General features: G+C 48.6%; 1 protein-coding gene across 6 annotated transcripts in view; it reads left to right on the forward strand.

Annotated features, from left to right (window-relative positions):
• The window catches only part of Rps6ka2 (ribosomal protein S6 kinase A2), a 319,159-nt gene that overhangs the window by 255,926 nt on the left and 49,430 nt on the right, over positions 1–13,803 (forward strand). For all 6 annotated transcript variants that reach the window (XM_074070532.1, XM_074070500.1, XM_074070515.1 and 3 more), the window contains 5 exons: positions 1,785–1,864; positions 3,499–3,605; positions 6,185–6,222; positions 6,805–6,947; positions 13,570–13,640. In XM_074070532.1, the coding sequence (XP_073926633.1) occupies positions 1,785–1,864; positions 3,499–3,605; positions 6,185–6,222; positions 6,805–6,947; positions 13,570–13,640 (439 nt within the window). The remainder of the gene's footprint in view (positions 1–1,784; positions 1,865–3,498; positions 3,606–6,184; positions 6,223–6,804; positions 6,948–13,569; positions 13,641–13,803) is intronic.

A 13,803-nucleotide genomic window follows, 5' to 3' on the forward strand; every position in this document is an offset into this window, starting at 1 on the left:
TAGCACCATTGATAATCTGGTTCAATCTCCTGACCTAGCTTAGGGTGAACCCATGACATAGTTCTGCACTGTTACAAAAAAAAGTGCTTTGTGTCCCAATAATTTAAGGGTGATGTTAACATCACCCTTTTAAGTAAATGCTATTTCAAGCATTTTAAAGATGGTGTCTCAGCATACCCTCCAAATCACCATTCAGGGTGGGTTATTGTCTATCCATTTTTTGAGGGTCAGAGCAAGTGATCACTGAAGGCCACACAATGTCTCTTCATTTGCTCTCTGCCTCTATCTCATCAGAGAAGCAGTAGGTAAAATCCTTGATTCAAAATTTTGAACATGGTGTTGACATGGATGGCAAACCACACTAAAGTTCACTTCTTGAGTAATTAATGTGAGTAGAGCTCCTCCCTCACTGTCAGTTTAGGGCTCAGGGGTTGTGACATTCGCACAATCTGAAGCGAAGACTTGCACGTGCCAGGGTGCAGTGAAGGAGACTTTCTCACACTTCACTGGCTAATTTTCTGAAGAAATTAAGAAGTGGGCACCTTTTAAGCAGACCATCTGCAATACCTCTGTGGTCACAGATCACCGGTACCCATCAAGCTGGGGCATGGACACGCATCCAACACTTCAGATCACACGTCCTAACCAAGGGTTTCCAGTTCCCTAGCCTTTATAGTAGTTCTCGCATTTACTTTTAGGAAATTTAAAGTTTTTAAGTACGCAGAGTTGTTAAGACCCCTTCCAACTGTGTTTCCTATGTATAAAAAGCGCATACTAAGTGAGAGACCCTCACAAACCTTGGCCTGGCCATCACAGCTGACAGACTTTTAATAACATTGACTTTGGCCATCATGGTTAATGACCCTCAATAGCACTGACCTGGCCATGATGGCCAAGTTACCCTCACTGGCCTTGGCTTCACCATCCTGGCTGACAGACCCTCACTGGCCTTGGCCTGGCTATCACAGCCTACAGACCCTTGCTGACCTGGCCTGGCCATCATGGCTGATGGCTAACAGACCCTCACTAGTCTGACCATCAAAGCAATAGAGACTGGTTTCCCCTGGTACTTGTGTGCTCACTTTGTCCCTGTGCTGAGGCATGTTCTTGGTAAGCAGTGACAAGAGCTGTGTAGACTGTTGCCCAAAGCATTAACAGTAAATCCTAAATTGTCACACAGAGTGACTACACCGAGAGCATGAGTCCCATTGTTGTGACATACAAATAGCCAGGCTGACCAGTCACCATATTGCTATATAGGAAGAGGGCATACATGGTCAGTGTGTCCCCTCGGCTATAGGAATACAGCTCCACAGGAAGAAATGGAGGCCTGGTTCCCACTTCATCAGCACTTTCCTCCTTACTCACCAGATACCCTGCAGCAAGAATTAGCCAGAAAAAACCTGACAGTAACCAAAGTGGCGCTAATGAAAGAAGTCTGAGTATACAGCTCCTGTTTCTGTGACTCTTTCAGTCCCTTTGTGATTAAGAGGGAAGGAAAGAAGGGGAGGGAAGAAAGAAAAGAAGGAAGGAAAGAGGAAGAAAACATCTCAGGACTCTTAACAAACGTGAGACACAGAACTTAGTGTTCATCTCCTTTCCCTGGGCCCTGCCCCTGGCCAGCTGGGCTCTGGGGAGGCTTCCATGTTTTTCTGAAAGGACAGTTTTGCAGACTAGCAATCTTGTTTGAGCCAAAAAGAGATTGAGCTTGGGGAACCACAAAGAGACTGCATCAGAGAGAACAATGTGCTCTGCTCAGTGCTCAAAAATGTCTCCTTCCACAGCCTTCCAGACCGAAGGGAAACTCTACCTGATCCTGGACTTCCTGCGGGGAGGCGACCTCTTTACCAGGCTGTCCAAAGAGGTGACCTTGCCCCTGGTGAACAGTAAATCTCTGAAAGAGTGATGGGATAATGCTGACCAGAGGGGTGTGTGTGGTGTGTGTGATGGGTGGTGTGTGGTGTATGTGATGTTTGGTGTGTGTGTATACTGTGTGTGCTATGTGGTGTGTGATGTGTATAGTGTGTATGATATGTGGTGTGTGATTTGTTTTGTGTAGTTTATGATGTATGGTGTGTGTGATGCATGTTGTGTATCTGTGTTAGTCTTTAAGAACTCCCACAATTGTAGGACAAGCAGTCCGGCCTCCTTGGAAGATCTTCAGCACGGGACTTGTCCAGTGTATCCCATGGAGCTCCCCAATCCCTTCACTACTCACTGCCCAGATAGAGCAGGTGAAGCCAGTGGTCAGCTTATGTAAGGTTGGGAAACGCTGGGTTTCATGACCTTTTGCTTTCCATCCTAGAAAGGTATAACTAGCACATGTGGACCAGGCCTCTGGGAATCCTCACCTAAAGTTTGTATTTAGGAGCACCTGTCAGGTCTGTGCACCTGCATTGTCTCCTTCACAACCCCAGTTAACTTTGACCTCTGGCACCTCAAGTAGGAACTTTCCAGTCTTACTTAGAGGACCAGGAAGGTGCTGTGGCCCTCTCGATGTGAGGAGCACACAGCTCGGTGGGATGAAGAAAGCCAGAATTCTACCCGTGACAATGCTGCACTGGGCTTCCATTGGAATGTTTCTGCGTGATAAAGTTTATTATTGTTGGGTTTGTTTTTTTGTTTTATTTTGTTGGATTTTTGAGACAGGGTCTCACCATGTAGTTTAGGCTTGCCTCAAATTCATGATCCTCCTGCCTCTACCTCCCAAGTGTTGGGATTACAGGCATATACCATCATGCCAGGCAATGATACAGTTTTATACAAAGGAAGCAACATGCTAATGCAATGCACACAACAGATGTCTGATACTTTAAGTGTTGTCTTCCCCAGCATGGTGGTCTTTATTTCCATATTAGCGGTGGGTTTCAAACTGCACTCTCTGTTTTCTTCTGCCTTACCAGTTTTTCATCGGCGCTTCCTGTCTTACATAAAACAAACAATAAATTAAGGTGGAACAGCTCACCAAAGAAGGAGTGAGGGTTCCAGAGACCTTGGACCATTCTCCCTCCATTTTCTGGGGATCCCCAGGGTAGTGGCACAAAGTACACATAAGGCTCTTTGTGATGTGGGGAAAACACTGGGCTGGAGAAATCTGGCCCAGAATCTGGCCCAGGTTCTACACACAGCCCTGGGTGCAGGTAAGAAGCCACCTGCCTGTGTGTAGACATCTGACATCTACCAACTTTTTGCACAATAGCTCCCGGTTTGTTCTCTACCCTTCTTGCTACAGGAAACCATCCAGGGGCTGCTTTTGTCCAGCATCTAGTGTGAAGCCCTGTGCCTGGGCTTCTTAACCAAAAGGCAACAGTGGTTAGCGAACTGTACAGTTCTCACGCTGACTCCCAAACCTCTCCATTAGAAGAGCTGGCAAGTCATTGAGGAGAAGTCCAGGATGTCTACGTGTGCATTTTTTGGGATTGAGTCCTCATCCTCTGCAGGTTTGTTAAAGCAAGCAGCCTCAGAGCAAGCTGGACTGTGGCTCTCTCCCTCCTCCAGGTCATGTTCACGGAGGAGGACGTCAAGTTCTACTTGGCTGAGCTCGCGTTGGCTCTAGACCACCTTCATGGCCTGGGGATCATCTACAGAGACCTGAAGCCCGAAAAGTAAGTGAGAAGAAAGGTGCGCACCCGCGGGTGTTGAGTCCTGGCCCAGCTCTTGCACAGCATTTATTTACCAGATGCATTTCAGACAGTGGGCTGGGGACAGTCTCATGCCAGCATTTCCAAGCAGGGTGAGCAGATGCCCCCTTCCCACCTTGTGCTGGTGCCCAGTTGCACGTTGGACTCTTGCTGGTTTTTGTAGGAAGTGCCCAGGCCTATTCTTACCTGATCCTTGTAAGCACTGAGGGAGGCCAGGCCCAGGTTCACATCTCTGGTGTGCAGGTACAACTGGCCACGTCAGAGCAGGATCAGGTCTCTTTTCTGAATTCTCCACCCTTCTCCATTCTCTTCTCTACTGTCTTTCTCCATATTCAGGGAGCCACTTCAGCAAACCTGAGAAAGGAGTCCTTAGCCTCCCCTTGGTCAATGACCTGGCCTGTTTCTATGTGACCAATCAGATCAGCTTTCCCACAAATTCAGTTAAGAGACAGTGGCTTCAGAATGCCCAGGCCCAGCTCTCATTAAGAGGGTGTATCACTGTAGATATGGTCATTATGGTTTTAGTTCTAGAGTAGTTTACTAATCTACTAATCTAGGATACATAAAATCATTAGCATCCTCCAAAATAATTGCATTCCCATTGCAGGCTTTCTTCATCAGCATAGGTAGCTGATACATAGGCTTGGAGTGATCCTTGGTGATGTTTTAGATTCCACAGGCAATGTGTGCAGTGTCCCTATGGTGGGATCACTGACTGGCTCACTTACTATTCCCCCTTTGAAGCTGAGCAGTACCCCAGAAACACAAGCACACCTGCCCCAGGCAGGCGATCACACCACCAGGGAAGCCCCAGCCCTCACCCTAAGGCTGAGAGGCCAAGGATGGACTCCAGGCCCTGCTCCTCACCTCTCCTCCCACACGCATTGCCCTGAGAGAAAGACAAACGCCTCCCTGAGGCCAGCTTGTTAGATGAGGTTGTCATCTATGTGAAAAATCTGGTTTTCCAGAAGCCAGGCCACATGGTGTAGATCACATCGGCCTGTGTGCGCCATGGCTATGACTTAACTACCAGTTAAGTCACCGTTGCACCTGCAAATACATTTTCCAAAGGACCTTTCCTGGCAACTCCCAGGGAGAGAAGTAGCTTGTGAACTACACCTGTCCCCTTCAGATGGCCAAGCAAGAGGCCACACTGCTGTCCGTGGACAAGGCTGTGGACAGGCTTCTGTGAGCTGGACGCTCTGCACACTGTGCATCCACTAAGGCTGGGAGTGCTGGTTTGTGAAGGGTAAAGTGATCCTTGTGGCTAAAAATAGTAACATTTAATTGCAGGGTGAAGAAAGGGGTTTGTTGTTCAATTATAATTATTAGGGAATGAATCTCGAAAGTTGTTTAATTCAGGGCAAAGATTGAGTATAACCACAGGGCAAGGACAAAAACATTTGCCTCTTTAATTATGACTTGTCATCTTAATTAATATGCGTAACCTTTTCCCTCACATCGCCATAACTCAGTACATGCAGCAGATATTTGCTAATTGTGTTAATCTACAGATAACATGCAATTTACCGTTTTGCCTGTGGCCCAGTGCACAGGCTAGTGGTGTTGGTTTGTTCACAGCGTTGTGCAACCACCACCATCTCCAGAGGTCTTTTCATCTTGCAGAACTGAAATTCTGTCCCCATCAGACATTAACCTCCCTTCCCCAACCCCACTTTCCCAGCAGCTGGTAGCCCACATTCTGCTTTCTGTCTTTATGAATTTCACACTCCAGGGACTTCCTGTGAGTGGAAACCAGCATTTTCTCTTTCTGTGGCCTGTTCACTTCCCTCAGCTCCATCCCTGCTGGGGCGTGTGGGAGGCTTTCCCTCCTGTTAGACCCGATATATGTCCTATCCAAATGTTACTCATCAGAGTTTTGCCTTGTTTCCCTCCAGTCCACTTCCTTGTGTGTTTAGGGCTGGGTTGATGCCTCCCAAGACCTCATGGGACAGGATTTAATGACAGCCAAAAAGTAGATGGGGAAAATGGGAACCCAGGCTCACAGGGCATGACAGCCCCTGGCTCCAGCCTATGGTCTGAAGGAGCCTGTGGTCTCATCACAAAATAAGATCTGGGCTGTCCCCAGAGCTCCTCAATGCTGGGCCCAAGCTGTGCACAGGCCCCGCTAGAGGCTCAGGAGGTTCTGAGGGAGAAGAAGAGGGTTTCTAGGCATCTAGGGCCTTCAGCCACAGAACTTTTCCTCTTCAGATGCTTCCGGGTTCCAAAGGCCAGGACAATCCTGGGACCTGCTGTTCTGTAAGCAGAACAGGCTGGAGGGGTCCAACCTACCCTGGAAACTCAAGGTCTAAAACCTGCAGCCCTAAGCTCAAGAACAAGCCTGTCTGATCAGTCTCCTGAGCTGGCAGAGGAGTGAATATGGAGCAGCTGTCTGAACCACCTTCCCATACAGGAGGCAGCTACCAGCTCAGCTCTGCAGTGCTGGGTGAAGCCGCCCCAGCTGCCTGGAGTGTCAACCTGAGCTCTGCCAGCAAGGTTGAGCTGGTCTCCTGAAGCCTCAGTTTTCTTTCCCTTTCTTTCAGCATCCTCCTGGATGAAGAGGGACACATTAAGATCACAGGTTGGTAAAAAGCGACAGTCTCCCTCTGTGATGTCATCAGCCCTGGTAAATTTGGGGACATCACATAGCTACAACCCTTGTCACACACACATTTGCCAAATGCTCATCTCTGACCTGGCTGAATTTCTTGTGTCATGGACCGACTTTCTGCAAGTGTCCTCACAACATAGGAAACACTCAGACATCTCAGTCCCCTTCCCCTCCCCCAGCCCTGCCCTGCCCAAGACTCCTCCCAGGCCTTGCTGATCTTCACTGGATGTTTTTTTCAAGATCCCAATCAGCTACTAAGAAATAAAATTTCTTGAAATCATTATGAGGCCCTTGGGAGTTTATTAATTCACAAAAAAAAAATCTCCCACACTTTGTGGATTTTGACCTCGGGAGCTTGCTTGGCTCTTAAAGTACGCTCAGGGTTAGTGATGCTTTCTAAGTGGGGCTCTGAGGCTCCTGCTTGAGAGGGAGGGAGGGAGGGAGCATATGATGTCAAATCAGCTGAACTGATGTGAGTGGCCTTCTGCATAGACACGATCCTGACCTCAGCTGGGACACTGATGAAGTGCCATGTGCTGTGCTTACATTTAGATTTTGGCCTGAGCAAGGAGGCCATCGACCATGACAAGAGAGCCTATTCGTTTTGTGGAACAATAGAATACATGGCCCCTGAGGTGGTGAACCGACGAGGACACACGCAGAGCGCTGACTGGTGGTCCTTTGGCGTGCTCATGGTAATGGTTTGTCCTTCCCTGGGATGGTAGTTGTTCCCCAAGTGGACTTTCCCATCCCAGCTTGGTCCAGGGATCCTGGAACAGAAGGAGGGAAACAGGGCTTGAAATGCACACAACCCTATGCTGTGACTTGGCACAAAGAGACAATGAGTTTCTCAGTATTTCCTGGCAGCTTCCTCCTTCCCATCCCCAGTTCCCACCATCGGAAAATGGAACTGGGATCCAGGAAGAATGCAAATTAATTAAAGGCCAAATCTTTATACTTGTACACTCGGGCAGATTGAGTGAGGATCTTAAGGTAAGCGGGGATTCCCATATTTAAGATGCTTTCTTACTTGACAAGATCCTTTCCTTAGTGGTAAGAACTAGCTTGAACCAGAATGTCCATAGAGTGAAGCACTGTTACATCAGTATCCAGAAACACTGACTTCTCAGACAGAGCATGCAACCAGATGCAGTTGGGACTAGGTCTCGCAGGGTGATAAGTCATATGAGTTCTCCCCCCTTCCCCCCCAGCTAGGCAGCGTGCTCACAGCCCCTCATGCCCTCAGTGTGAGCCAGATCCGGCTCTGTAATCTGACATGGATGGTAGTCGGATAGCATTGTTTCAGGGTTGTCTAGTGCCCCTCCAGCCCATGCATTTAAATAAAGGAGGAAAATAAGGCCCCAGAGCTTTAGTTAAATGTGATGACGGTCACTCAGCATGCAGCATGGTCATGTGCATCCAACCCCACCCCCACAGACACACAGCCTTCTGTCTTTCCATCAGCCCCACAGGACCCCAGGACTGAGTCATACAGCCTGGCTGGTGCCAAGACCTCAGGAAGGCACTCACTGTAGTCACTGACTCTCTGGGTCCTGGACCTGGGCTGGCTTCAGGCTGTGGGTCCCTCCACATAGCGGGACATCCATCAAGCCTGCTGGGGAGAGGGTTCAAGTCACAGTAAATGTTAGCTAGCAGAGGGGTGTGATGTTTTGTTGTTTATCATGATTCGGGCCTAAAGTGGCAGTAGCTTAAATGCAGTTCACCCTCCTGAAGAACACCAGCCAGGTCTCATTTTCTCCAAGGCTTACCCCCAACCTTCTTCTGATTGAAAAAGTCTTTCTTTAGATGTGGCTATTTATTGTTGTTTGGTTTTGGTTTTTGACAGTACTGGGATTTGAACCTAGGGCCTCATGCTTACTTACAGGCACTCTACCATTTGAGCCACATCCCCAACCCTTTCTGCGCTAGTTATGTTTTCAGCAGGGTCTTGTGTTTATGCCTGGGCTGCCCTGGACCATAATTCTCCTATTTACCCTTCCTATATAGATGGGGTGACAAGCACCACCACACCCAGCTTTTATTGGTTGAGATGGGGTCTCACAAACTTTTTGTCCCAGGTGGCCTCTAACCAGATACTCTCACTCTCTGCCTCCCCTGCACCTAGGATTACAGGCTTGAACCACTGTCCCTGGCTTTCTTTAAGTATGTTAACGAGACAATTAGTTATCTTTGTTCTCTTCAAGGTGATTTTTCATAGATAACTCTGCTTGCAATCAGACATTTAGGCTTCCTTTGAGACCTTGGATAGCGGTGTCTGGTGGGGTTGGGGGTGACCTGCCTCCCTCCCTGCTGTGGACTTCACTGGGAAGTCTGTTGTCACTTTTGCTGGTCCCAGATTACAACTGCTGCCACAGGAGTGGCCCTGCCCTTGTACCCCCACCTTCCTGAGAACCCATATTCCCCTGGGGAGCAGGGCCAGCCAGACTGCAGGCCCAGGCTGCAGGAGAGGACTCCAGGCTTCCTTCTGTGTCTGGACCCTGCCCAGCATGCTTCTTTCTGTCCTTCCCTGGGTGACCGCAGGGGCTGACAGCAATTCATCAGGCTTGAGGATGGTCTGCACAGTCGTGCTGCAGCTAAACCTTTGTCTAATGATGGAGGCCCTGAGGCACCTGCCCTGGTCATGGCATTCATGATAGATAGCAGAGCAAGAGGCCAGCTGAGCTAGCTCCTGTCATCAAGTCCTCTCAGGTCATCTTGTTGTGTGACCCTGAGAGAGAACGCCACTTCTCACCATTCCTGACCCTGGGCAGTTCATGGCTCCATCTGTCTTCTTGACACTGTGTGGCTGCCGTACATCTCCACCTTCCACCGTGAACATTTGTGTCTGTGAACCTCCCTGTATCACAATGTCGTAAAAACTGTGTTACCCCCTCTAGGACTTCCTAGCACAGTAGCCTTGTGCCCCAGGTCAGATACCAGAGGGACGGCATGAATTCACATGTGCCTCACACCATGTGCCTCTGATCTTTGCCTGCTTCCTACCCCCAGAGTTTGAGAAGCTAGTGTTAGGAGTGAGTTCCTCCTTCCAAAAGCATCCAGGCCTCATGTCAGGTTGGCATCACACAACCACCAGGAGCCACTGTACGTTTTAATTGCAGAGGCCAAGAGCTCACTCATAAGTATAAAGCAAGTGTGGGTATCATAGACACAGCCAGTACTTGAGAGTTTATAAGTTGTCCTCACATTTGTTCTCAACCAAAACTCTAGATGGAGCAGAAAAGGAGGTGTTCTTCCTGGGCAAGAAAATGAAAGCCAAGGCTCGAAGAGCATGGCTATGGTTCTGAATGTTGTAATTGCTTTGTTGTCCACATCTGCAGTGAGTCCTTCCTGCCCTGTCATGGCATGCACAGTCGTGCTGCAGCTAAACCTTTGTCTAATGATGGAGGCCCTGAGGCACCTGCCCTGGTCATGGCATTCATGATAGATAGCAGAGCTATCATGTGATGACCAGCTTTGGCAGATTTCTTGACTACAGCGCTTCTCAGACCACATCAAACATTGCTTCCAAATTCTCTTCATTTGCAATGAAGAAATAGACCTAAGTGACACACCTCCAGTATTACATGTCACCTAAGCCCCATGAAGGGATCATTTAGAGCTTCTTGTGTTCGTAAGGTGCCTCCACTGGCTTTGCTAAGGAAAGCTGAGCCTATAGAGGCCTTATCTAGGGGAGCATGCCCTGCTCTGGGGCTTAGGAAGCCTGAGCTGGTCTGGACCCCAACATGTCCCTGGGAGGCAGGTGCTGCTCTCATAACCCCTCAGACCAAGGACTGGTCCCACAGGTGACAGCAGAGCCTGGGGCCACAGCTGTGCCATCAGTGTTTGCTCTGGTTGCATAGGACAGTTTACATGGCACTTGAGATGCCACAATCCAGAACATTCCATGCTAATGATTAAAAAACAGAGAAAGATCTAAGACACCCTCATGAAGCAGAGCTGCTGAAAGATCTGCAGAACACAGCCCCAGTGCCTTTCTAAAAGGTGACCCCAGGCAGATCGGGCCAGAAACTGACCCTGCTGTAGGAATGACCACCTTTTATCAAATTTCTTTTCTGGTTCCTAACTTCTAACAGAAGTCAGTTTTGCTCAAAGACAGTGGTTTTTCTCAGCATAGGCATTTGTCCTCTGAGCTCTCTGGAGGGCAACCATGGGTATCAGAGAAGAGATTCAAGTGTCTCCATCCTGGGACAGCCAGGTCAATCATCTTGTCTGTCTGCATACAGCCCCTCTCCCCACACACACTCAAATACCCGTGGTGGGAGACCCTGCCCACCCCACCACACAGTGCCACTTCTGCCACTTCCTCAAGCCACCAGTGGCACTGTAAGTTTGTCCTTGTCCATTTTCAGATTAAACGACTAAGTTACTTTTGATTTCCATTTAAGAATGTTGATCCACCAAATGAACCTGGATTCTAGGCTCTCTCTGACCGAGTATCTCCACTTTCAGAGAATCTCGTGTGGCTATCCCCAACACCAGGGAGCTTCTTGGGTGCGGCATGACCCTGGGCTGACCGTGGTCTTGGGGTTCATTTGATGTCCCTTGCCTTAGCCCTGTTGAGGTCTAGGATAGACACTCTCTGTGGTGGGGTGTCCTGTATATTGCAGGACGTCCCCAAGGCCCCTGGCCTCCCTAGACTAGATGTGGGTAACATGATTACTCACAGCCACAACCATCACAATGTCTCCAGACTTTGAGGAATGTCCCCTGGATGGCTGAGAACCACTGCTTGAGATTACTGATTATTTCTCGTCTTAGAAGTGTCATAGGTACTCAAGGGAAGCTAGGTCTGTGTCTGCCTGGCTGCTCCTTTGTGAATGAATCCATAGGAGTTTCCCCCATGCACCTGAACTCCACTGTGGGACCTCAAGTTGAACTAGGGCTGCTGTCATTGTTCCAACACCAGAGCAAGAGTCTTACCACATGTAATGTCCCAGGGAAGCCCCTCAGTAACCCCTGAGGTCCCGAGACACCCAGACTGGAAACTTCCAGAACCACTTCATTCAGAACAGCAGGCCAGAAGCCAGCCCTTTCAGCGGGGACTCAAGGAACTAAAAAGGAAACCAAAGTACACGACACATAGTCCCCTCGTCATCACCTGCTTCTCATGTCTTCACCAGGGATAAGCACTTCCTGAGCACATGTGTGTCCCTATGCCAGGTGTTCTAGGAATGAACAGATGACTGGCTCATCTTTCCCACATGGACCTAAGAACCGTGTGGTGGGAGGAAGAGGATGAAAGAGACAGGCAAAGAACATGGACCCTGGGTGTTAGCATCACAGTCAATAGCCAGAAAGAAATGGCTAAACCAACGTGTGTGTCACACTGGCCCGTCAGTAACTACCAGCTCGTGGACATCACAACAGGCACCATTTATGCGTGGAGAATTGAATGGCATGTGTGGAATAGTAGTTTTCTCATGCCGCACAGCCAGAGAGAGACTGTCTCTTTTTTTGGCAGGGGGTCTGAACTCAGGGCCTCACACTTGCTGGGCAGGAGCTCTCCCACTTGAGCTACTCCACCAGTCCTGTTTTGTGTTGGGTATTTTTGAGATAGGGTCTCAAAAACTGTTTGCCCTGGGCTGCCTTTGAACCACAATCCTCCTGATCTCTGCCTCCTAAGTAGCTAGGATTACAGGCGTGAGCCACCAGTGCCCAGCAGAAGACTCTTTCTTGAAGATGAGATTTCATGGGTGCTATTGACAGGCTCAAGGAAGCAAGGAAGAAGGGAGAAGGAAAGAACCAAAATAAGAAGAGTTCCCCTTGCTAATGCGATCCTGTTTTAGGAGAGGTTGTAATTCATATAATCAGTTTATAAATGTTCATCTTACATTATCAGATGAATAGCTCATCTGCTTGTCAGCGCATCCAAGCCTTTCAATTTAATTACGCTTGACTATTTTTAAATCCTCATCTGGGCTCCCTCGCCTTGCTCCTTATTACTTATGTTTGTGTGTGGCCCACAGTCTGCGGCTCCATGTGCGTGGCACAGGATGAGCAGCAAGTCCAGTGTGATGGGCAGGCTTCAGACGGCTCAACCAGCAGGAACTTATTTTTTTTTTTAATGTTGCTTATAAAAAGACCAGTAATATTAATAAAGTCCTAACTGTGTTTATATCCATAAGCTTGTTATTTCACTCCTAGTAGCTAGCCTGTTATACCTCCAAATTTTAGGAAAACTTGTAGGTAAACTTCAGGCTTATTTATAGTAACAGGACACTGGGAAGTCCTTGGTGTCCAGCAGTAGATAGGGTATTATGTGTAGGCATTCTTACATATAAGACGATATCACAAAGATTTTATAATCAGTGTGGAAACTTCCATGCTATCTTGTGAAAAGTTAACATATAAAGCCTTATATAAAATAAACATGAAAATAAAAGAAGTTGAAGAGCATACTTGAAACAGGTAAGTAGCAGTGGTGAATGTCTTTGAATAATGGGATTGAGGTGATTATTTTGGTCTCTCTATGTTGATGCGTTTCCAGGATGTTCACAATTCAAAGGAAAAGGCTGGAGGACACACCGTTAGGAGCAGAGATATGCGCTGTGGGAACACGCAGGCGGTGGATTAGATAAGATCATGTGCGCTCCTCACTGAGAGAGCTTTGTCATCACTTAAACCAGTGACGCAAAGGACACAGCTGGTGGCTTCCTTAGTGCATCCCCATTACACTGGGATCCTCATGTGTTCCTGCCCTAGTTTCTTGCACCAGGAGTGGTCAGATGTGCACATTCTGATTACCGTGAGGTCCAGGCCACGGCCTCCAGAGCCCACTCAATCAACACTGTTTGTGCTCCAGGGGACAGGGAGTACCCACATTCAGCAAGGGCTGCTTTCATTCTCACCTTCCTGGCCAGTGTCCATTTACTACTTTTGGTGCGTGGCAGCCCATATCTGACAGATTGCTGGTGCCATGTTGTCTTTATCAGATGTTATTAATGGGCTGTAACCAGGGTCTATTTCATCTTGGAGGCATTGTGTCCTCCAAGACTGTCTTGGAACATGGAGTATTGAATATGAGGTCATGATATTCCTCCTCCCCATCTCCTCTTCTGCCTCTTCTACCCCTCCTCCTCCTACTACAGCTCCTGCACAGACAGCACTACGGGGAGTGCTAGGCCCTGAGCCATACCTAGTTTAATTATTCACTGTTTGTCCTTCCTGCAACTCACCCACTGGATGGGAGCACAAGGCTGATGTTCCCAGATGTACCTGCCTGTGGCCAGTGCTGCTCTGTGCTGATGGGGGCTGGGGCCGAATGAGTGAACTCACCTGTTCTGTGTTGCTTTGCAGTTTGAGATGCTTACGGGGTCCCTGCCATTCCAAGGGAAGGACAGGAAGGAGACGATGGCCCTCATCCTCAAGTGAGTGGGGGAACCATTCCAAAGCCCCTCAACCCCATCTGGTAGCAGGGCCTCAGCCTCCATATCTGGAGTTGTGGGGTGGGTGGTGTTTTGATCACAGCAGTACAGTGAATGTCACCTACGAACGGGATCACTGGCTGATGGGTCCTCAGAGTGATTCTGC

Source organism: Castor canadensis, chromosome 1 (assembly GCF_047511655.1).
Source record: "Castor canadensis chromosome 1, mCasCan1.hap1v2, whole genome shotgun sequence".
Taxonomy (NCBI): Eukaryota; Metazoa; Chordata; class Mammalia; order Rodentia; family Castoridae; genus Castor; species Castor canadensis.